General features: G+C 51.3%; 2 protein-coding genes across 15 annotated transcripts in view; one reads left to right on the top strand and one right to left on the bottom strand.

Moving 5' to 3' along the window:
• The first annotated feature begins 913 nt into the window (after positions 1 to 913).
• Positions 914 to 11,588, top strand: CCNQ (cyclin Q). Of its 6 annotated transcripts, none has more exons than XM_036227099.1 (5): positions 914 to 1,170; positions 3,534 to 3,717; positions 5,334 to 5,466; positions 7,340 to 7,567; positions 11,111 to 11,588. In XM_036227099.1, the coding sequence occupies exons 1-5, from the start codon at positions 1,053 to 1,055 to the stop codon at positions 11,138 to 11,140; spliced, it is 693 nt and encodes a 230-aa protein (XP_036082992.1). In that variant the 5' UTR covers positions 914 to 1,052; the 3' UTR covers positions 11,141 to 11,588. The 6 variants fall into 6 exon arrangements, with proteins under 6 accessions (XP_036082992.1, XP_015989613.1, XP_036082988.1 ...); XM_016134127.2 differs by having other exon boundaries at positions 11,051 to 11,588; XM_036227095.1 differs by having other exon boundaries at positions 924 to 1,170; positions 7,253 to 7,567; positions 11,051 to 11,588.
• A 7,479-nt stretch (positions 11,589 to 19,067) lies between these two features.
• ATP2B3 (ATPase plasma membrane Ca2+ transporting 3) overlaps positions 19,068 to 23,465 on the bottom strand; it is a 66,901-nt gene continuing 62,503 nt past the window's right edge. For 6 of the 9 annotated variants that reach the window (XM_036227047.1, XM_036227046.1, XM_036227049.1 and 3 more), the window contains one exon: positions 21,850 to 22,170. In XM_036227047.1, the coding sequence (XP_036082940.1) occupies positions 21,850 to 22,170 (321 nt within the window). Of the gene's footprint in view, positions 22,171 to 23,465 lie in introns of all 9 variants that reach the window. The other 3 variants (XM_016133052.2, XM_036227052.1, XM_036227048.1) reach the window with 2 other exon arrangements.

The following is a 23,465-nucleotide window of genomic DNA, read 5'->3' as shown; positions in this document are numbered from 1 at the left end:
TGGGAGTCCCTTTGGTGCTCTACATACAACCCTAATGCCTGGCGCACAATTTCCTGTTTGTGTAACACACGAATGAAACGTGGGATGGCCTTGTGAATTGGCTATTCCACAACATTCATTCAGCAAGCGTGTATTAAGCTTGTACTGTGTGCCAGGATATAAAGGTGAGCCGTAACCAGATCCCCAAGGGATGCAGGGCTGCCGTAAAACCCAGAGACAAACGCCCCTAATGTCCTCATTCTGTGAACAGCCATTTCCTTTGGGGCCCATCTGTACGTCTGGGCGCTCCAGCAAGCCTGGGTTCCGGTTTTAGGAGCACTGACATTGGATGACATGCCATCTCCTGTCCCGACCGGCCGACACCTCAGCGTGAACTCCCATAAGCGCCTCTCGCCCAAGGCTTGGCAGACGTCAGCTCTCCCGGTCCTTAAACCACTTTGGGCCACCAGCCCAGAGCGTCACCTGAGTCGGACCCCAGCTCGGGTGCCTGGGGGTGCCTTTGCGCCCCGGCCCTAAGTCCGTGACCTCGCCGTGCGCTCGGGGGGTGGGGCAGGGAGGGGGATTTGGCGTGTGGCTCCCTAAGGCGAGGCATCTGGTCTTTGGGAAACAGGTAGAAGGCCCCCGGGGGCGGAACGTGGGCCTCCCGCCGCGGGCGGAACGTGGGTCTCCCGCCGCGGGCGGGGCGTCGGCTCTCAAGGGCGGTGCACGAGGCGTCCCAGAGCGCCGTGGGCAGCGACCGCCGCGGGGGTGAGGGCGCAAGCCTTTCATCTGACAGCATCTGTCTCTGCGCCTGCGTCTACGCCCGGGCCGCGCCTGCGCGCTCTTCCAGCACCGCCTTTTGCGCGCCGCCGCGCGCGCCCTCGGGGGGTGGGGGTTCGGGGAGGGCGGGGGGTGGGGGGCGGGTCGGCCGTGCCGGGCGGGGCGGGACAGGTGGGGCCGCCCGGCGGGCCAGGGCGGCCGCGCCCGCGGCGAGAAGCCCGGGAGCTGGCCGCCGCGTGCTGGGGACACTTGTCCTTCCAGCCGGGGTTCTGGGGCCGCGGGGGCGGAACCCCATGGAGGCCATTGGCCACGACAGCTGCGGAAGAGGGGACGCGGCGCGGGGCTCCGTGGGGCGACCGGCACCCGAGGCAAGGGTACACTTCCGAGTGACGAGGTTCATCATGGAGGCAGGTAACCTTGGCAGAGAAGAAGTCAGGCCTTGCGTGGACGGGACGTGGGAGCCAGGGCCGCGGTGCTGCGCCTTCACTGAGCCAGCCCTGGCCCGTCCTGGGAGGGCCGAGCCCGCGAGCCACGGGCGACATTGCGGGGTTCCGCTTCCCGGAGGAGGGGACTCGCAGGACACGGAGCTGGCGCGGCTGGGCAGAGGGGAGACACTGGGCCTGAAACGGACCTCTGCCTTTCCGCCACGCCCTGTGTACTGTGCTTTGAGCGGCGAGGCAGACGCGGTCATTGTCATTTCACGACTGCACGCGCAGGCCCAAAGAGAGGACGTGGAAAGGAACCGGCCCCAATTGAAAGGCCACCGTGTCAGGGCGCCCGTAGGTTGGTTGAGTGTACAGCGCCTTTAGCCACGCCTGCTCCCAGTCCGCGGGGACGCTGTACGGCACTTGGTCTCACCCGAGCCTTTTGGAGCACGTGCTTGGTGGGGTTCTTGACAAGCCGCGTTGGAGAGGTCCTGTCATACGGAGAAGGTACATCTGACGTTTAAAACCCTGTCAGGGCGCCCACAGTGGCAAGGCGAGGCAATGAAACAATCGGATTCGCGATTCCCGTAGAAACATTGTTTCTCTGTCAATTGTATCTTCTTTAATCCGCAGCTCGTTAACATCCCATCTTTGTTACTTTGTGTACACTCTGAGAGAGAAAGGGTTGGGTGAGTCTGCTTTTAAGTCAAGGTGAAATGATGCAGGACCATTAATCCCAGTAATCTGTACTTTCGATTTCTAAGAAGAGTTGCAAAGTGTATCAGGAAGCATGGCAGTGTCCCCTCAGACGCTCAGTCCATCTGCTGGGAGGGTCCATGAAAGCCAGGGAAGCGCATTTGCTGTGTAGGACAAGATCTGAGGGGTCACGTGCAGCAACACCCTCTTACTGACATCTCTGGGTGTGAGGGTCCCACGTGGGAACTGTCGATGTCATATTTCCTTGAAATGCTAAAAGCTCTTTCGGTATCACTTTTGAAGGACTTTATAAAATGTATTGCATACGCCTTTGCCCTCTGTATGAGGCTGAATATTGGTCCTCCAGAGATTTCCCCATCCTCATTCTTGGAAACTGTGCCTGTTACCTTTTGTACCAAAGATGTTTGGCAGACGGGCTTAAGCATCTCGATATGGGAGAATTGTTCTAGATTACCAGATGGGCCTGATATAATCATACCCGTCTTCAGAGAGAGAGAGGAAGGAAGGAAGAGTGACAGGCAGAGAAGGCCATGTGCTGATGGAAGCATGATTAAGAGTTGCTGCATTGCTGGCTTTGAAGATGGAGGAAGGGGCTATGAGCCAAAGGCTGCAGATGCCTCCAGAAGCTGGAAAGGGCAAAGAAATGATTCTCCTCTGGAGCTTCCGGAAGGAACCAGCCCTGCTCGCACTTTCATCTGAGCCCCCTAAGATTCACTGCAAAATTCTGACCACCAGGAATGTAAGATAAAAAAAATGTGTTTTGTTTTAAGCCACTGAGTTTGTGATAATTCATCGGTGTAGCCCTAGGGAATAATACACCCTTTGGAGCAAATCTTAATGATTGATGGTTGGTCTCCACCTTCTTTTAGTCTATTGGATGTCATTTAATCTCGTTATTCACTTGTGAATTTGTTTTGGTTCTGTGACCCAGTGCAGTGATTTCCTTAGGAGCTGGCTGGAGGTGGAGTAAGGGGTGGGCCTTAACCCCCTAAATCAAACTACCATGCTCAGGTTTTTGACTTTTGTCCCCTTTTCAGTCGGTCCTCTCTTGGGCCTGGGCCTGGCTGTGGGCATAGATGTTGCTTTTCTCCTGTTCTGCTTGTCGTTATCTTTGGCAGTCACCCTGCTTGCCTTTTCGAACCTGCATAGTAGAAAACCAGTACTGGGTCTAATCTTTGACCGTAACCTCAGGACTTGTGGTGTCTGATGCTGAAGCCTTTTTTCACCCCTGTCATCTTGGCAGGATTCTGGTTAGGTGAGGTATATAGAAGTGGTGGTTATCTCGAGTTAAATACTTGCAAAGGTGAAAACAGATACACAACAGCCTGTGGTTCTTCCTAAGATGTTGTACAGAAGCAGAGACTCCAGGTGCTACTGAGCAACAGTCTGAAGCTTTGCTTGCGCAATTGCAGATCTGCAGCTTGGGTGTGACCTGGGGGCTTGATAGAAGAATGGGATCTGAAGAGCTACTTAAGCATTTGATTGCAAGCCTCAGGGCCTTGTTAGTCCTTCAGAGTCTGAGAAGCCTGGCCTGTGCGCCCTTAGGGTCTAACCCAGATACTTTCTTCACACTTCAGCAGGAAATGAGCAATCAGTGGATTGACATTTCTCTTGCCTACTTTCTCTTGACAGGTGTCAAGCTAGGGATGCATTCCATTCCCATCGCCACCGCCTGTACCATTTACCATAAATTCTTCTGCGAGATCAACGTGGATGCCTATGACCCCTACTTAGTTGCCATGTCTTCCCTTTACTTGGCTGGCAAAGTAGAAGAGCAGCACTTACGTACTCGTGACATTATCAACGTGTCCAACAGGTAACAAACAACTTCTGTGCCCAGGCATTTGGGAGGACTTCCTGGTGTCTACCCGAATGGGAGGGCAGAGAAGGATCCCACTAGGCCCTGCCCTCTAGGTGCTAGTAGTCAAGCTCAGAAGAAAACATCTGGGTGGCCTTAAACCAGGGCTGGAAGCACTAGCAGCAAAGGTGGGAATGAGCCTGGTGTCAGGAGCCCGGGGAAGGGGGTCTGTGGGGAAGGAGCTCGGATAAGATTATGGGAAGCCTCACAGACCAGATGGAGTGGGGAGAGGGGTGGGTATGAGAGTCCTCAGTGTCACAGTGTGCGTGAGGGGGCATGGCTGGAGCACAGGGATCTTGGAAAGATCTGTCAAAGCAGATTCGTCTGGAGTCTTGGACAGGACAGAGTGAACCAGTTCGGTTCTGTGGGTCCAAGAGATCGGCCCGTCATACAGGCAAGGGCATGGGCCCAGCTGGGCCGTCATCTTGTTTAAATGGTGAGGGCAACACAGTCAGGGTTGCTAAGGAGCCTCTCTGGCTTGTTGTGGGCACGGCGGTCAGTGGGTGGCACCTCCGGGCCCAGCAACCGTGTTCCTTTTGGGGGGTGGGGCCGTAGGGGTCCCTCCAGCTGGGCAAGCTGCGCCTCAGGCCTGTGGGCCTGAGAGAGAGGGATTTATGGAAAGTTACTGACTGGCAGTGCATCATAACCTTTCCAGGAACTCTGATCATTAGGAAAGAAAACTATTTTGGGCTGTTTCTCTTTTAATAAACAAGCAGCAGAAAAAATACTCCCCGCCCCCTAAGCTTGACAGGTTCACGGCGTACCCCAAAAGACTAAGAGAAAAACATGAGAGGGAAGCAAGGGAGGGCGGCGGGAGTCCATCCGTAATTGCCAGGCCCCCAGCATGGAGGACCGACAGAAGGGAATATTGTATGGATCGCTAATTAGATGTGGGCCCCCTGGGTGGGGTTCTGTGGGAAACTGGAAAACAAGCGAGGAGCTAGGAGGGATGAGTCATCCACAGAAAGTTTTGGTTACTTGGGTGTGAATCCTTTTCTCATACATCTTGGTGTTCACGCGTAGGTGGGAGTGCTGTGGACGTATACGGTGTCAAAAAGTATAGAAAGATCTGGAAAGAAGGAAAGCTAATCTGAGAAATATAAAGCTGAAATACATTTACTCTTCTGAATACATCATCCCCGTGATATGTTTAAAGACCTTCTTTGGGCCCAGAGTGAGAGCCGCGGACATTGCCATCCCAGGCGATAAAGACCGTCCCTGATGCCAGGCTGACTGTGACAGGAAGCACAGCCGACTTGGCCTGCTAGAGCTTCCGGCCCCTCTGGAGCAATTGCAAAGAGCCCATCTTTACACTTGACATCTTGCTGAGGGCTATGAGACAGCCCATTGGAGCTAAAACTAGAAACTGGCTTCTTTCTTTCATCGGTTACTCTTTTTATCCTGTACATGACGCACGTAGATGAAGAATGATTTATAAAAAAATATAAGCACAATGGCAGTATGTTGATCTATGGCAGAAAGACACTGAAGTTTGTATCTGGACATCATGTGGCTTCAGGGGCTCCTCAGGGCCACTTTCCTGGCTGCCATAACTATTGTCACTTCTCTGCTAGGTACTTTCACCCCGGCAGCGAACCCCTGGAGTTGGACGCTCACTTCTGGGCGCTGCGGGACAGCATTGTGCAGTGTGAGCTCCTCGTGCTGAGGGTTCTGCGTTTTCAAGTCTCCTTTCAACACCCCCACAAGGTATGAACTTTTTGTCCTTTATACCAAAAGCGTTTTATACCCATCCAATCCTTGATTGCACTTGGGGGACGTAGGGAGAACAGGGCCACAGCCGGGCACTGGGACTTCTGACCGCACACGGTGACTGGCTCACGTGGCCCTTCCTGTCCCATTCTCAGGGTTTTCTAAGGATCTGCCTTTTTGCCTGCTTGGCTGTGGCCACAAGCCCGGATCTATGTGACCCTCTGAAGCCCTTACAGGTTCCGTGACCCATGTAGATTGTGTGCTCAGTGAGCCACCAGGAAACAGGGTTGGTTTCATGACCCATCAGAGTCCCCGTCCCTGAGAGCTGCTGCTTAGAAACCCATGAGAAAAGCTGAGTCACTCAAGTGGAGTGACACACTTTTGACTGCTAGGAACACATAAGTCTCAATGCAAGAACTGTTTCAAATGGCAGCGAAAGGGACACACGAAACCCTTAGGACCCTTGGAAGGGCGGCCTGCAGAGAGAGAGACGGGGGGTGGGTGTAGGTTGTGATGTGGGATTTTGTTTCTTTTTAATTGAAATTTGTATTAAGGTAAGTACAGATTGACAAGCGGTCGGAGGAAATAACACAGAGATCCCGTTTGGGGTGGAGACTTCTCCCAGTCTCCCCGAATGAAACCATTCGAATGGAACCATTTCGTAAGACTAATTAATACAAGGTAGGAGTCAGGCTGTCGGTGTTGGCCACGGCTCCCCTTCTTCGCGCTGTTACCTGGTCTCGTACTGCACTACTGCTATGCGGTATATTTTTATCACTTGTGTGCCTTTATGTATTCGCCTCCCCAGTTAGATACAAAACAACTCCATCACCGCACTGGTCCCTCGTGGTACCCTTTTTACAGCCCTACCCCGCCCTTCCAAACTGCCTCCCTGCTCCTGGAGACCCCTGGCGGCGATTTTGAAGCAGTTGCGTTTTTGTTATCATTGTGGTCGGCTTCATTCAGAGGCAAGGCAGGCGCGCCCTGGCCCTGTGGGGCAGTCACAGAGCTGAGTCTGGAGAGCGAGCCCTGGTGTGACCCTCGAGCCTCGGCCTTCCCCTTCTATCTGGGTTAGGGCAGGCGTAAAGTGCCAAGGGAATTTCCTCCAATGAGTGTGTTGGAGGCCCACGCACGTGTGTTCACGCATGTCGAGCGGGAGGTTCAGGCAAAGCAGCTGTCTTCCCAGAGCGGGAGCTGACAGCTCAGCTGGAAGGTTATTCATGGAGAGTTTACAGCCATTGGCACTGCTGCAGAATGCAGTCACCTGTCTCCAGTCCCCCTGAATACAGGCGTCCTGTCACCAGCTGGCCCCTAGCCTTAGGCGGGACACGTGGACACGATGTTCAGTTCTGCAGATGAGGATGTTGTCTCTGAGGATGTTTGAGTGGGGCAAGGGGATGGGCAGAGCGATTGCTGGTGGTGACCGGAGCAGGGCCATGTGATGGAGAGGGATTTCGATGGGAGTGATCATCAGGAGTGGCCTAGGCAGATTTCAGGATCTGGGCCTGGAAAATGAGAATGGGTGGGCACGTGCGGATGGGGGCAAGGGTGGAGGTGATTTCAGGCAGAGGGAGCAGAGCGCCAGGGCCCTGAGGTGGAGTGCACCTGGTGCGGTCAATCATGGCAGGACAGTGGGGCGTGGGAGATGAGGCCGAGAAGGAGGGGAGGCCGGGCTCGGAGGCCAGTGGAAGGCACTGGGGCTTTTTTCTAAGTGACATAGGGAGCCATTAGAGGGTTCGAACAGGGAAGGGACTCAATGCGATCTATGTTTTATGCACATCAGGACGGGGGAGAGTGGCTGGCAGACAGAGGGGCCGCAGTGTCTCACAGTGCCCCGAAAGCCAACTGGCTGACTGGCGTATCTTTGCAGTACCTGCTCCACTACCTGATTTCCCTCAAGAACTGGCTGAATCGTTACAGCTGGCAGCGGACCCCCATCTCCGTCACTGCCTGGGCCCTGCTGCGGGACAGCTACCATGGGGGGCTGTGCCTCCGGTTCCGGGCTCAGCACATAGCCGTGGCAGTGCTCCACCTGGCCCTGCAGGCCTATGGGGTCGAGGTGCCCGCCGATGCCGAGGCGGAGAAGCCGTGGTGGCAGGTGAGGTGACTGCTCAGTGCACTGGCATGTGTCCCTCTTTCCTTTGTTTAAGGACTTTCAGAAGTCTGTGTACTTGGGTGTTCATGTTTCTTTGTAGTAGTCGTCCACGGAGAGAGATGTGGGCTTCCTGAGAATACTGAAGCTTGAAAATACCCCGTCATGTCTGAATCTAAGGCAGAGGTTCTCCTCCTTGGCACTGCAGACATTTGGAACCAGATCCTCCTCTGCAGTGGGGCATCCTGGGCACACTGTAGGATTTTGAGCAGCATCACTGGCCTCTACCCACTTAACGCGAGGGGCGTCCTCCCCACCAGTCATGACAACCAAGAATGTTGAGTGTCCCAGGGTAGGGATTGGCCCCGGTTCACAACCACTGAGCTCAACCAGGCACTTTTAACGAACTGAGTGGGAGCTTGTTATACATCAGAGGTTAATAAATCTGGCCTCACATTGGAAGTATAGGGGGTGCTCTAAGAAGATGGATGGATGCTAGATAGGTAGATAGATGGTTTAGACGATAGATGAGAGAGAGGGAGGGAGGGAGGGAGGGATGGGGGGAGAGAGAGAGATAAGTAGGTAGGTAGATGGTAGATAGATGGATGGGTGAATAGATGATAGAATTAAATAGATGATAGGTAGGTAGAGAGAAGAGACTGATGCTTCATGGATTCCCCTGCCCCCGCGAGACCCACTGAATCCATAGCGCAATTCGTAGAGAGCGAGTTGAATTTGCCCATTGGAAGGGCCGTGCTCTGGGACTTCTGCAGTCCTGTCTGATTTTCCCAGAGTAGTCCCACTGTTTCAAAATGGAATTTTGAGATCATTTTCTGTTTTTCCTTTCCCATGCTGGAAGTCTGCCGTTCCTTTTTTTTTTGTAATGCCTCATTGACGGGCCTGGTCCTACAACGAGGTTCTATGTAAGCAGAATTTGAGGAAACGGAAGGTTTCTCCTTTTTTTGTGCACCGCCCCTCCCTCACAAACCCACAGTGGCCAGAAATCTAAAATGTGTCATCTGTTTCCCGCAAAAGAAGGTGCCCGTTGGGTGCCTCCCTGGCCTGCTCCCGGCCCCTCCTCCCCTCCTGCAGTTCTTGGCTGAAATGATGCCTCCCCTGTTCCTGACACTGCCTCCTCCTGGCCCGCTTGCCCTACATGGGAGACCGCAGCTTTTCCTGCTCTTCGCTCTGCTGGCCTTCGTTGTCTGTCTAATCCCTCTGCCACACGGCAGTTTGTAAGCGCCTGGAGGCCAGAGGTCTTAGCTGCTTTATCGCCTGCCCTGTGCCCAGTGCCTAGACCTGCACATAGTAGGTGTCCACGTGTCTGAAAAAACACATCTGTAGCCTGGTCTTGGGCCACGCGCATCTCTGCAGCAGCAGTGGGGTGAAAGGGCGTCTGTTTGGATAGAAAGGGTTGCTCCATGCTGGGGGCTCTCAGAGAGTTCCAGATCATGTGCCTGCAGCGTCCCTGCTCTGCTGGAATCAGGTGGGGGCAGAGGGGCTGCCCGTTCCTGGCCCCTGCTTTCCGAGCGCATCTGGTGGGTCTGGCAGCCCTGGTTCCTCGGCTGCTTGGGTCTGAGATGTCATCACTGGTTTCTCATGGTCTCTGCTGGGTCTCCTCTCCTGGACTTCACTGAGCGCCAGTGTGCTGCCTCTGCTTTGCACTCCAAGCCCTCGTGAGAGAAGAGCGCTGGGAAGTAGTTCTACCATGAGCTCGTTTTCTGGGCACCATGCACTTACCCAGTAATTATTACAACTGCGAAGAGGTGGCTTCTTTGGGGGCAGCACGCTCGCGTTCACCCAGCAATTCCTTTTCTGGACAGCTCCGGGCCTTTAGGCTTGTGATCTGCGAGGGCCGGCTCCCAATGGCACCCCGTCTGCCAGTCCTGGGACACACTTCCGTTTGATTTGTGAGACACTTCTTGCTCGCATGCTCTCCGCCGCCACTTCTTGTAGCAACCGTCTTCCTGTTATCACGTGTCTGCTGTGGGCTGGGGCTTCGCCGCGCTGGGCAGGAAACAGCAGAGCTGTACGCGCTTCGCCGCCAGAAGCCTGCCTCCACTCGACTGTTCTAGTGGCGGCAGGCCTTTGTGCTAAGCTGGGTCGGGCCTCTGGGTATGTGAGGCACTGCAGTAGCATGTTGTGGCACGTGTCAGAGTTTCCGTCCTCTTTAAAGCCGAATACTGTTTCGCGGTGTGGATGGACCACATTGTGTTTATCCAGCCCACCATGGAGGGGCACTCGCGTTCCTTCCAGTTTTTGGCCCTGGAATATTTTTTAACTTCTCGCCTTGGGGTCTCCAGGAGCACATAGGGAGTGGACCCTGATGAGCAAGCCCATATTTCTGAAGTATTTGTTTTCCATCTAGAGGCCAGGACGAGGTGGCCTCTTCCTGAGCCAGGGCCCAGGGCGTCTCCCAGTCACTGTTTTCCACCTTAGGAGGACCCTGCGTGGCTGTGGAGGGGGTGGACTCAGGTCCAGTTTTTGTCCTGGCTCGGCCCGAGGCCTGACCCTCATGGCACCTTGGTTCCCCAGGCAGCAACCCTGTGGCCCAGAGTGACAGCTTTCAGGTCCCCTGCCAGCGGAGTCATGTGGACAGGACAGTTTCTCCCAGCAATGGTGTGTGACAACTCATGGAGTGCTGCCACCAGGGAAGCCCCCTGAGCAGGGGTGTCCAGAGACTTTACTAGGGGTCCGTCCTGTAGGCCTGGAGCAGCCACGTGGCTGACCCTAGTCCCTCAGTCTCCAGTTCCTGGAAGTTGAGCCTCTGTGTGCAACCCGAGCTCCCACCCCCCAGAAAGCACTGTCAGCAGAGACGGCCTGGCAGGGCCCACAGCCCAGGCAAACCAAGACCGTCTCATTAGGCAGGATGTGCCAGGGGCCCAAAGGTCCCTTCCCAGGAGCCAGGCAGGGACCAGACCTTCCTTGAGAATGTGCAAAGTTAGCCCCGAGCTGCACACCCGTCTTTGTTTGGGCTCCTGTGGACTCACCTTATAGTTTACAAACTCTCTGGCACAGACAAGAGGATGTGTGGTCCAGGTTATAGAGCCCAGGTGTTCCCTAGGGGCCAGCCTATGGTGGGGCGGAGTCCAGGTGATCTAGCCTGCTTGTTTCTGGAAATGGATTCCCGCCCCTTCCTCTATTAAGATCCCCAAGAGACCCCCTCCTGAGAGACCTGGGAATGGAGTGGGAGGAATCCGCTCCTGGCCCAGCTCCATTAGCAGCTGCCTGTGTAACCTAGGACAAGTCCCCTCTTTTATCTGGGTCAGATGATCACCCAGGCCTCTTCCATCTGGAATGTTCTCTGTTTTGTGACCAGCCTTGGCAGGCTGGAACTAAACTAGCTATGCAGAAAGCCACCATTATTTCCAATAGCCAAGTACCCTCGCCGCTCACCCCCGCCATACGTTGTGACTCTGCACTTAGTGGCAGGTGCCTTATTTAACCAGAAAGAGTCTAATCAGAACCTATTTTCCTTCTCCTTTCTAGGTGTTTAGTGACGACCTTACCAAGCCAGTCATTGATAACATTGTGTCTGATCTCATTCAGATTTATACCATGGACACAGAGATCCCCTAAGGCCCCGGTCCAGGCCTGCCCAAAGAGAAGCCTGGGACGCTCGGTTGCCAGGGGACGGCGCCACCACATCGCCGTGACGGCTGGTCCCCAGAGGACTGGCTGGGAGGACTGGTTTTGTGCTGCAGGAGACGGGCTGGCGAAGGCAATGACATGCTGCCACTTTGATTATCATGCTTTGACTGTCCCTGGCAGCTGTGGTCCAGACAGTGACAGGAGCCATGCCTCCAGCAGCAGGAGTGCGCTGTGTGGGGTGGCCCCAAGGCGTCCGAGTCTGCTTTTGTCCTTTGAAAGGACACCGACTACAGTCAAGGAGTAGTGTCATTGGAAGAAAAATCGAAGAACGATGGAAATGTGCCCCCACAGATTTTTTAAAAGTCAGATTTATAGAAAGTATGAATGTGCAACAGATGGGATTTTATTTTGTGTAATAAAAGATTATACAAATCAACAGAGACACCCTGTCTTTTCTCTGTGGCCCGTGCTGCCCTGGGGTGTTGATGGGTGCTGTCCAGATTCAATTTCCCCTCAAATGCTCTGCTGTCTAGGTGGGATCTCCCCTTGTGCTCCTGGGAGCTTCCTGGGGTGAGCCCTCCATCGCTTCCTCAGGATGTGATGACACAGCATGTGCCCATGTCATGGCGGCGTCCCCTAAAGGAGTCCACATGTCCTCCCTTCTCCACCACTGGGACGTTTGTAGGGCTTGACAATCATCCTGCTTGGTGAGCGAGCATAAATTTTGGAATGAAGGAGTATCATTTGGATTCAAAAAACTCAGATCTGACCAAAATGTAACTAGGAAGTAATACATGGGGTTTTCTTAATGTCAAATACCGAATCTAGATGGAGTGTCTAGAGAATCTTGGCTGTGGTACCCTTCTGACTCCCACTCAAAATGCACTTCATGAACGAGTGCTCTTGGGTGCATTGTAGAAACAGAGCAGCCCGGGAAACCCACTGGGCTTGACGCACAGTGGTGGGACCATCTTGTCAACACACGATGGCGAGGGGCTGGAGACTGTCCCAGGCGCTTCCCTGCATTTAGAAGGTTGTTACCAGGGGGGCGTGGGCTGTGGACACTGGCTGCCATGCGCTATGGCACCCATGGGTGTGGAGGATGGCTAGAACACCTGGAGTCCGCCAGGACACTTTGGAGTTCTCCTCTCTGCTGGGCACAGGGAAGGGTCGTACACTGGTGACAAGTCAAGCAGTAAGGCTTGCTTGATTTTGCAAAGTTACTTATTTGTCTTCAGGGTGAGGGACCCAAGTAAATGTCCTCTTTTCCACTATGTCCTTTCCACAACTATATACTCAGCTCAACTGGGAGTCCTTGGAGGGCGGGGCCAGCACCCAGGCTCAGGACCTGGGGCTGGGACTCGGAGCATAGAAGGTAGCAGGCGAGTGGCCTGGCCTCGCAGGCCTCTGAGGGTAGCTTTGGTGCCCTTGCCAGTCCTTTCGGCCTTTTGCTGTTTATTTTACTTTTTTTTAAAATTAAGTTTATTAGGGTAACATTGGTCAATACGATTATATGATTTTCAGGTGTACATTATCATTTGACGTCTGTATATTCTACTGTGTGTTCACCACCTGAAGTCCAGTTTCCTTCAGCTACCATATATTTGATCCCATTTATCCACTTCACCCTCCCCCTAAACCCTATATCTGACCCCCTTTACCCCGTCTACCATCTCCCTCCTCCCCCACCTCACTAGTAACCACTAGGCTATGGTCCATGTCCCTGAGTCTCTGTTTGTCCTGTTCATTTGTTGCTTTTAGGTTTATATCCTGCATATAAGTGATATCATGTGATTTTCAACTTTTTCTGTCTGGCTTATTTCGCTTAGCATGATTATCTCGAGATCCATTCATGTTGCCGCAAATGGCGGTATTTCATCTCCTCTTATGGCTCAGTGATATTCCATTGTATATATGTACCACCGCTTCTTTAGCCAATCAACTATCATAGGACACTTCGGTCGCTTCCATATCCTGGCCACCGTGAATAATGCTGCTATGAACATCGGTGCGCAAATATAGTTTTGGATATGGGTTTGCCTTCTGCTGTTTAAAAAGCACCTCCCCTCTGTCATACCCTTCTTCCTTGAAAGCCAGGCATAGGCACTCCCGACTCGCTGGCCCCCGGGCCGTGACTGTACTGTGATGACTGGGCGCCGCCTGTGGCCACCACTTATTGCTCATTTGAATGGAACTAAGAGATGGATGTTTCATATTTAATTCTCTGTCATCTCTCCCCAACAAGATCACAAGCTCCTATAGAAACTTCCATTTCTTTGGGCTTCCTTAGGTTCGGTCTCCAGTGAGGTGGCACTTCACGCGAGGCTGTGTTCTCAGCTCTCGGAAGGTGAAAACACCTACTCTGGATGAATCAGGAACAAGGGAGATGCTTGGATAAAGCTTCCTAGGGATTCGAAGAGCGTCCCTACCCCCCGCTGACAGCCAGTGTGCTGAACCAGGAAAGCACAGCCCAGAAACCTCTGGGTTGCTGGGGCTAACACAGTGTCTGTGGAGATTTTGTGGCTCTAGTTTTCCTTTTCTGGCTTTTGCTCTATGGGACTCAGTTTCCCACTTTATAGATCGAACAGGTCAGACCGAGTTATATCAGACTGTGATTGCTATTTTTAAATCCCTTGACTTGCTTGTGCGCCTGTCAAATTTCCCTGGGAAATTTACTGGGTTCTTGTGTGCCTGTCACACTGCCCTAGGGAGTTGCTGGTTTTCTGCACTGGCCTCTGGGCCTGTCATCTCGGCGCTTGTCACTCTGTGTTTTCCTGATGCGGCAGGGGCTGGAAGCTTAATCTTTAATGTGTGTTGTCATTGGAATAGAGATGAAGGAAAGGTATTGGGGCATATTTGACACTGTCTGGGAATATGTGACACGCTAGCCCTGCTTTGTAAGGACACTTTGGCCATTGGGTATAAATTAAAGTCAGTGGTACAGGGTGGTTTTCGTTTGTTCATTTTGGCTTTTTGTTACTGAGGCTTTTTGTGAAAAAAAATAATGGGGGTTAAAGATATACAACCTTCCATCTCCTTTATTTTAGATTCAAAAAAGTCAGCAATGAGAGAGTGAGATTTTGTAGAACCTGAAGCTTCTAAGAGCTTTTTAGTCTCGAACATGCCTTAATTATTGTAAAGTGATGAATGGCTGAGCCTTACTTGGCCTCTCGACCTGGTAGAAGGAGGAGGACTAACCAGGTCCTATGAGGGACTCAGCCAATCTCTCCCTTTCCAGCTGTGATGGACTGAATTATGTCCCCCAGAAGATGTGTCCCTGTCCTAACCACTAGGGAGGGGACTTATTTGGAAACAGGGTCTTTGTAGATGTCGTCAGGGCAATATGAGATCCTACAGGCGTGGGAAGCCCTAATTCAATATGATTGGTGTCCTTAGAAGAAGAGAAGAGACACGTATATAGAGAGAGAAGGGCATGTGACGATGGAGATAGGGACGAGTGATGTGGCCATGAGCCAAAGAATGCCAGGAAATGCAGGCTGCCACTAGAAGCAGGAAGAGACGAGGAAGGACCCACCCCTAAAGCGTTGGAGGGAGCACGGCCCCTCCCACTCCTTCATGTCAGCCTGCGGCCTCCAGCACCAGGGGAGGATAAATGTCTATTGTTTGAAGCTCCCAAGTTTGTTCCAGAAACTCCAGGACACTCCTACATGGGCCTACCCCAGACTCAACGGCATGCACCCTTGTTTCCAGGGTGCTGCTGGGGGATGAAGATGGTGTCCGCTTTGTGGAGGGATGAGTGTTGTAGTGTTGTTTTGCCTTGAGCTATTTGGCTAAGTACCAACGTTTTCCCCATGAGAAACAGTGTTATATTTGATAGCATGAGTCAGTGGAAAAGAGAATCCACAAACACAATTCTTTTGGGGGAGCACAATCTCTCTCCATAAAGGGCCAGCTATCATGATATGACATTTGGCCCAATCTAGACCTTATGGTTCAAGGTAGACTTGTACATCAGTGAAGAAGCAAGGGCTCTTTGTTATTTGTTTGTCTGCTGTGTTCAGCTATTTGTCTTTTTGCCTTTTTTAGAAGTATAGACTCCAGTGGTTGGGAGGGAACTGAGAAACCATTTTTCTCCTTTCTTGGCATCTTTCCTGGAAAATGCGTCCTCTGGCACTGCCAAGTCTAGGAGGGTGGTGTGTGGAGTAAAGAACTAGAAACACGAGGAAACGAGATGTGGGGAGGCTTGGCACCGTCACCGCAGTCGTCACTTGCGAGTCTCGGGCCAACTGCCTTTGTGGCTCCACTGGTGAAACAGACGGGCTGGGTCACAGAGCACAGATGTCCCCACGCGTAGGTGTTCAAAGACATCTGGTGAGGGAAGGAGTGAATGGGGGAATGGCCCACAGAGCAAGCGAATAAATGAAATAATGGGTTTTCTTTCCATGGCTTTGGGTTAAAGAGGAAGTCTCTGGTCGGAATCCTTGCGCACTGCATGGGGGCGGGGAACGGGATAGAAAATGGTGGAGGTGCTGTGAGAAACAGTTTGGCAGTTCCTCAAAAAGTCGAACAGCGTTACCATATGATTTGGCAATTCCACTACTGAGTATGTACCCAGAAGGATTGAAAGCAGGGACTCAGAAATGTATACCCTTGTGTTCACAGCAGAAGTACTCACAGTAGCCAGAAGGTGGCAGCAAACCAAGTGTCCACTTTTGGATGAATGAATGACCAACCATGCTTTATCCATGCAGTGGAATGTTACTAAGCCTTGAAAAGGAAGGGCATTTTGATACATGTTTCGAGATGGATGAACCTTGAAGACATTATGCTAAGTGAAACAAGCCAGTCACGAAAGGACAGATAGTGTGCGATTCCATTCTGTGAGGTTCCTGGAGGAGTCAGACTCACAGATACACGAAGTAGGGTGGCTGGGGCCAGGGCCTGGGGATGGGGAGTTAGTATCTAATGGAGACCAATTTCACTTTGGGAACATGAAAAAGTTCTAGAGATAGTCGCACAACAGTGGGAATGCGCTTAATGCCGCTGAATGTACACTTAAAAATGGTTCAGATGGGAACTTTTATATTGTGTATATTTTACGATTTTGAAAAAAGAGGGAGTCTTCATGTGCGCCAGGGTTCTGGTGTCAAATTGTTGTGATTGTGACACAGGGAGGAAGAATGGCATAGATGATAGAGGCTCTGTTCATCCCTCTTGCAACCAAGTCAAAAGTGTGTCAGAGACATGGAGCAAACAGCAAGGAAAGTCACCTGGGATCTAGATGAACAGAAGCCCTACACCTGGGGAGAGAAATAAGAAATCACTCTGCAACGGGAGGAGGTAGGAGGAGGCAAGGACGCGAGGCTCCCTGGTCCCATGCAGCTGAGTGGGACAGAGGCTGTGGCTGTGGCAGCCAGCAGTGGCAGAAGCCCCTTAGGGACTATGTCCGTGAGTGGACTTTTGTGGTGATGGACCTGCTCCCTCTGAGCACCAGCACTGGGTCAGCTGCTCAGGGGGCACCGGGGACTTACAGGGGAACAGTGAGTTGTTGGAGTGAGGGCTGAGGTGAGACTCGCTCTGTACAGAAGTGTGGCAGTATTCACTGTTCTTCTGTTGAGCCCTCCCCGCTTCCAGTGCACGTGGACACAGCACTGCATTAGCCCTGATGTCATCAGACTGGATAATAGATGTCGCCCCACTCAGAGGAGTCTCTGAAACTCTGTGTCCCCCAACTCATGGCCCCACCCAAGCCACATCCAAGTGTGTCCTCGGCCAGTCAAGTGCCCCTTGCTGAGCAGCGCCATGACTCACACTGGTGGCAGCTGGCCTCGGTATCCAGTGTGGTTTCTTGAAGCAACTATAAGCACAGCATCTGTGGACTGCTTGCTGAATCTTAACAGGGGGCCCTGGAGGGGCACAGGCTGGGGCTCACCTTGGCCTGCAGCTGAACCCTCTCAGGACTATGCTACTGGACACCTACTACACGAAATCACACCAGTAAGACTGGGAGACTTAGGAGCTTTGCTTAGTACATAGAAACAGACATGGAAAGGCAGCCAAAATGGGAAGAAAAAGAACCAGAAACCACATGAAAGAACAGAACAGAAATCCAGGAATAATGGAGTCAAGCAATCTGACAGATGCAGAGTTCAAAACACTGGTTGTAAAGATGCTCAGTAAACTTAGGAGAAGAGAAAATGAATTCAGTGAGAACTTTGACAAAGAGATAAAAAACCCCATAAAAATGGAAGTAGAAATTATAAAAGAGAACCAGTCAGAATTGAAGAATACCTTATCTGAGATGAAAAGTATATTAAATGGAACAAGCAGAGTGGATGAAGAAGAGGATAGAACCACCAATATAGAGCTTGGGAAAGCTAAGGACACTCAATCAGAACACAAGAAAAAAGAAGCCAAGACTATAATGATAATTTAAGGAGCCTATGGGACACTATTAGATGTAAAAATATCTGTGTCATAGGGATATCTGAAGGAAAACAAGACGTCGAAGAGCTATTTGAAGAAACAATGATGGAAAACTTCCCTAACCTGGTGAAGGAAATAGACGTACAACCCCAGGAAGCTCCAAGAATCCCAAAAAAGATGAACCCAAAGAGGCCCACACCAAGACACATCATAATCAAAATGCCAAAGGTTAAATACAAAGGGAGACTCTTAAAAGTAGCAAGAGAAAAACAGTTATCTACAAGGGAATACCCATAAGATCGGAAGCTGGTTTCTCAAAAGAAACTATGCAGGACAGAAGGGCTTGGCACAAAATATTCTAAGTGTTAAAAACCCTGGATCTACAACTATGAATACTTTATCCAGCAAAACTATCATTTAGAGTTGAAGGACAGCTAAAAAGCTTCCCAGACAAAAATAAACTAAAGGAATTCATCAGCACCAAGCCAGTGGTACAGGAAATGTCAGAGGGACTTCTTTAAGAAGAAAAAACATGTATCAAAGCATGAATAAACAATGGCAATAACTACATTCCTATCAACGACTACCTCAAATGGAAAAGAATTAAGTGCTCCAACCAAAAGATAGAGTGGCTGAAAGGATAAGAAAACAAGACCCCTACATATGCTGCCTACAAGAGACTCACGTCAGATTAAAAGACACACACAGAGTAAAAGGAAGGGGATGGAGAAAAATATTGCCTTGATGGGCCTAGAGGGTATTGTATTGAATGAAATGGGTCGGATAGAGAAAGACAAATATCGCATGATTTGATGTACATGTGGAACCTAAAGAAGAAACTAAACAACAACAGCAAAAGTGGAAACAAACTCATAGATACAGAGAATATTTTGAAGGCTACTAGATGGGAGGGGGGTTCTAAGGGGGACGGCAAAAAAAGGCAAAGGGATTAAGAAGTACAAATGGATAATTGCAGAATAGACATGGAGATGTAGAGTGTAGCATGGGAAGATGGTTAATAGTGTTGTAGTAAATATGCAAGGGGAAGAGGAGTGCTAGATTTATTGGGATGATCGCTTGGCGAGTTATGTGGATCTGCGATCACTGTACTATACAACTGAAACTGGCATATAATCATATGCCAACTATAACTGGAAAAAAAAACTCATTGAATTATACAATGTAAATATGAGCAACCAATTGTCTATTTTTTCAATAAAGCAGAAAAAAAGAATAAAATTGTGATCGTCTTGAGTCTCCCACCTCCACCCTCCTCTGAGGACACACCAGGGTGGACATTTAAGCCAGGTCTTTCCAGGTCAAGATAGTTAGAGAACCACCGTGCAAACCTCCTCCAGAAACACCTGTAACCCCATAGGGCAGGTGAGCTCTTTCCTCCTTCAATAAGGGGTGGAGAGGTGGCTGCACGCTCAGGGGAATTCCACCGCCCCCAGGGCTTGGCCCAGCTGGGCGAAGCAGATGAAGACACTCTCGTTCATTCCAGATGAGAACTCAACAAGTAATAAATCACACACATTACCCAGACCAGGATTGTAGGAGCCTTTCATTTTTTTTATACACATAAATTTTGGTCTATTCTTTAAATTAGGAAATTCAACTACAGACTTTAAATTATTATGCATCTGTGGTCTTCCTCATTAAGATATTTTTTTGTTCATCTTTATAACAGGCAGATAAAAATGTAAAACATATTTAATAACTGAACACAGTTGACCAAGCCATTCCATATAATATAATGCTTTATAGAGAGGAGCTCCCTGATGAGACAGGTCCCTCTGCCTGAAGATGACAGAAACCAGAGAAATGATCCGAGGTCACGGTGCCCCTTTTCTGAACCCCACACCCCGCTGAAAGGCAACCTAGGGATTAAACAATCGACATGTACAATAGGCAACTTTGTACAGCAGCAGCGAGGGTTTTTTTTAAATATACATGGACCATTTGTTCTATGAATGTGTCTACAACAGAGAATGAAAAGAAGCCCATGAGTGTAGCATTATCTTCTTCAATTTAAACATTTCCAATTTTATTTCTTGTTTAAGAACACACAGACCCTCAACAAGTTGAGTTGCCCTTTTTGTTGTGGTTGTTTAAACAAGGACATGGGGAACAATTTACAAATGGGTAACATTCTCAATGTGCCCTTTGGAAAAAAGGGATGGCTTTAAGTTATCTGTAGCTGGCATTTTAAGTGGGATTTTCTTTTCTAACCAAAATTCCTTTGCCCCAAATTTGACTATTCCTGCTCAGTGGTGACATGGCATTCATGGTAACGGTGGAGCCTGAGCATGTTTTGGCTGCCTGCGTGGATGCTCACGGATGCAGGTGGAAGTGAGACGAGCCCCCGCCGGTGGGTGCAGGATGGGGGTGCGTGATGGGGAGACCAGCCTGCCACCAGTCCAGCTGCTCTGCTGCTCAACTGCTGAGTGTGCCCACCTGCACCTGCAGTTTCTATTCTGACCCTATGTCCCTAAGCTACCAGCTGTCCCTCAGTGGCTCAGTCCCAGGCCCAGGTGACAGGCGCATGGATGAGTTGTGGTTAGACCCCAACCACCTCTCTGCAAAACATGAGACAGATGAATTCAGATGGTAAAAGAACCTCTGCTTTTTCTGCATTTCCCTCCCTGGCTAGGGTGCATTCAGGGGAAACTGAGGCTTGGCACACTGGGTGCCCATCCTGCAAGGAGAGGCTCCCGAGGGAACCGTCTGGGGAGCCCAGGCCCAGCTCTCCCCACCTGCAGACCAGGTGTTCAGCCAATGTGGTGAAGCTGACCTCCTCAGCCTTCCGGACTCACAAGAAAGAGCCACAGGTGTGATTAAAGCAACAGCTACGAAGTGCCGTTGTGCCAGGGCATTTGCCTCAGCATCTGTTTCCTTGATGTCGCCATAGGTGGCTGCAGACACAAATCCATGCTGTCGTGGGTCATAGTTGTCCTTGAACGAGAAGACAGGGGTCAAAAGAGTGCTTTGGCGGGTGGCGGGTGGGCATCTCAGCAACAACTTCTTGGCATTTGCCAAAGCAAAGAGTGGGGGTCCAGTTGGAGGCGCCAAGGTGGCTGGGATCTGCACTGCGGCCCCATCAGCTCATTTTGGGTTTTGAAGGTACCTCTTCCTCCGCTGCTTTCTGTCTGACTCTTGCCACTCCTCCCCGCCCCCCAATTCTGGGGTCTCCCGTGGGGTCAGAGATGACAGGGGGCGGAGCTTCATGTTTTCGAAGTTGGGGCATGGACAAAGAAAGCCCACCAGCTAGAATTCAGCACTTAGAATTGGAGTCGAAACCAAAAGAAACGGAAAGCAAAACTCCCCCTTCTACCTACTGGAGGGGACCATTCTCGTCAATGCTTTGGTATTTTCCTTTGAAATTAAAAATTCCATCAAAAGGATTTTTTCCTCTATAGGCAGGGGTCTCAAAGTGCAAATGTTGCAACTGTAACCACTTCAACCTCTACCTCGCCCTTCCCTACCCCGCCTTCTACTTGGGAATCTCAATGGTGACATTGCCAGGAACTGTGCTAGGAGGAGGGAGGACAGACGGGAGGGACAGGGGAGCAGTGGGGTGGGAGGAAAGCCACCAAAAAGATAATAATTCTTGCAGTCTAGTTCTCTGAAAAATAAAACCTTGCTACAATAAATAATGCAATTTCAAAATGAAAACACCTGGTAAGAGGAATGGAAAGATCATGCTGATAAATAGTTCCTTATTCTTTAAATATGCATCTAGTCGTATGTGTAAGTATATGTCTATACACACATACACGCACACACAGACTTGCACGTGTCCTGGGGACAGGGTGCTTGGCGGTGCGGGTACTTTTGCAGGCGTCTCCCGCGGGTAGGCTGTCTGGGCAGGGGGCATCCTTCCCAGCCCTGCGAAGCAGTGCTGGCCTGTTTTCTTTTGTATGAAACTGTCAATCCAATTGCTCTCCAGTGGGTGCAACAAAGCTCCCGATATACTGAAACCAGTCCCCTGCCCCACAGCACAGCCCAAACGACAAACATCTGGTGGCATTGTAGTGTTCATTTAAAAAAGCTTTGATAGAAAAAAATGGGGAAACACAGCTCTTCTTGCTCTCTAGTTTTTCCTCCCCCCTCCTCTTTCTCCTCAGCTCCTCCAATTCCTGCTCCTCCAACTCCTTGGTCCCAGGTGAGAAGCCTTGAATGGATTGGCTTCTTGCAAGTGCCCTGTGTGTAGCGTCTTCAGTCGCCTTGGCCATGCCCTCCTTGCTGGCCCGTGCATCCCACCCAGGTGCGCGTGTGTGCAGGGGTGCGTGTGCTGAGAGCAGTTCTGCTTAGAGGGATGTCTCCACGCTGTGGATCGGACTCCCGGGTCTGGAAGAAAACACTGACGAGGTAGCTGACTTGGTGCCGTGCGTGGTCAGGTAGATGCCGCTGTCTATGGCGTTGTTGTTCTGGTTGGGGGATGGGGGTGGAGGGGCGCGCAGGCGCTCCTCGTTCTCATCCACGTCCGTGTCATCTATGAGTGGGATGTTGTGGGTGTAGTCATTGATCAGAAACTCAGGCGTTGCCATGAAGTTATGGATGGAGGTCTTGGATTCCGGTTTCTCCAGGCCTTCGTAGAGTGAGCTACGGAATGCTTTCACCACCCGGATCTGGAGACGGAGGTGGAGGGACGGAGGTGGAGGGATGGAGGTGGAGGGATAGGGGCCCGAGATATGAGCGGGAGGGGAGGGAGCAAGGAAGGAAGGAAGGAAATAAGAAAGAAAGGAGACAATCAATGTCGTGTTGATACTGGCAAGTTCCACCCACATCAATGGCAGGGGGTCACTGCATGACAAATGTTCATCCATTGGAATGGAACACTTGGGGTAGCTCTGCCTGGCTGTGGACAGGGTTTTCAGGTTTGGGTCTCAGTCTTGTCAACTTATCTACATGCGAGACAGGTGGTGGTGGCTTTCTCTTGGCTGACCTGGGCAGGTATTCTGGAGCTCAAGAGTGACAGAAGCACTGTATTCTTGGCCGCTACCTCCACTTTCCCTGCACTGGGGGAGGACTGGCTAAGGTGGTCCCTTGGCTCTCCGCCAAATATGAATTCCAATTCGATAGAACAGAAAGATGATTTCAAGAAGGGAGAATGCTGGAGAGTGGGCTCCCCACTTTCTCGTACTGAAAAGTCTGAAGAACACCGGTAAGAGAAAGTCCCCAGCCTATGGGTGCATTGCCAACCTTTCTTGAGTGGATCTCCTTCCCTGGTTTCTCTAGGGTCCTCTGCCCTGGCCGCCACCTCCAGCTCTGCCGGCCACAGCCAGCACCCACCACGCTCAGAACCATCTGGTCATTGAGTCCAGCAGCCATTTCTGTGTTTCTATCTTATTTGATCCCTCAGGGGCACTCAACACAGCCAACTGTCCCCTTTTCTGGAAACTTCTCCTGGCTTCCCTGACATTTCCCCCTGCCTGGCCCTCCTCATACCTCACCAGCTACTTTGGTCCCATGCCTCTATTGTTCCTTCCCCTGTCCCAGGGTGCCCCAGAGCCCTGGCCTGGCCCTATCGCTCCTCCTTTCTGTCCACACTCTGAGGTCCACTCCCTAGTCCTGCGCATGGCTCTGGGGCTCATCTGGTTAGGACCAGGCACTGTGGCTCAGGCCCTTCCTCAGAGCTCCAGGCTCGAGAGCTTTCCGGGCCCCCACCTGGAGGCATGCAGGACTGAAAGTGGCCCCACTTTTGATTTGCGCCCATGAAGCTCACTCAGATGCCCTGATCCGCTGTAATAGTTCCTCGTATCTCCTTATAGCCCCTTGACCAACAGCTGGATGCATCTGTTTGAGTCACCATTTCCCTTCGAGATCCTTTTTCATCTATGTGCCTCCTACCACCAGAGGCCTCTTGAAGTCTGGTGCTACCTGCCTCTCCAGCCTTTCTCAGGCTGTGCTCACTTCCTCCTCT

This window comes from Rousettus aegyptiacus, unplaced genomic scaffold (assembly GCF_014176215.1).
Source record: "Rousettus aegyptiacus isolate mRouAeg1 unplaced genomic scaffold, mRouAeg1.p scaffold_m13_p_9, whole genome shotgun sequence".
NCBI lineage: Eukaryota > Metazoa > Chordata > Mammalia > Chiroptera > Pteropodidae > Rousettus > Rousettus aegyptiacus.
This window is presented reverse-complemented; position numbering and strand designations above follow the sequence as displayed.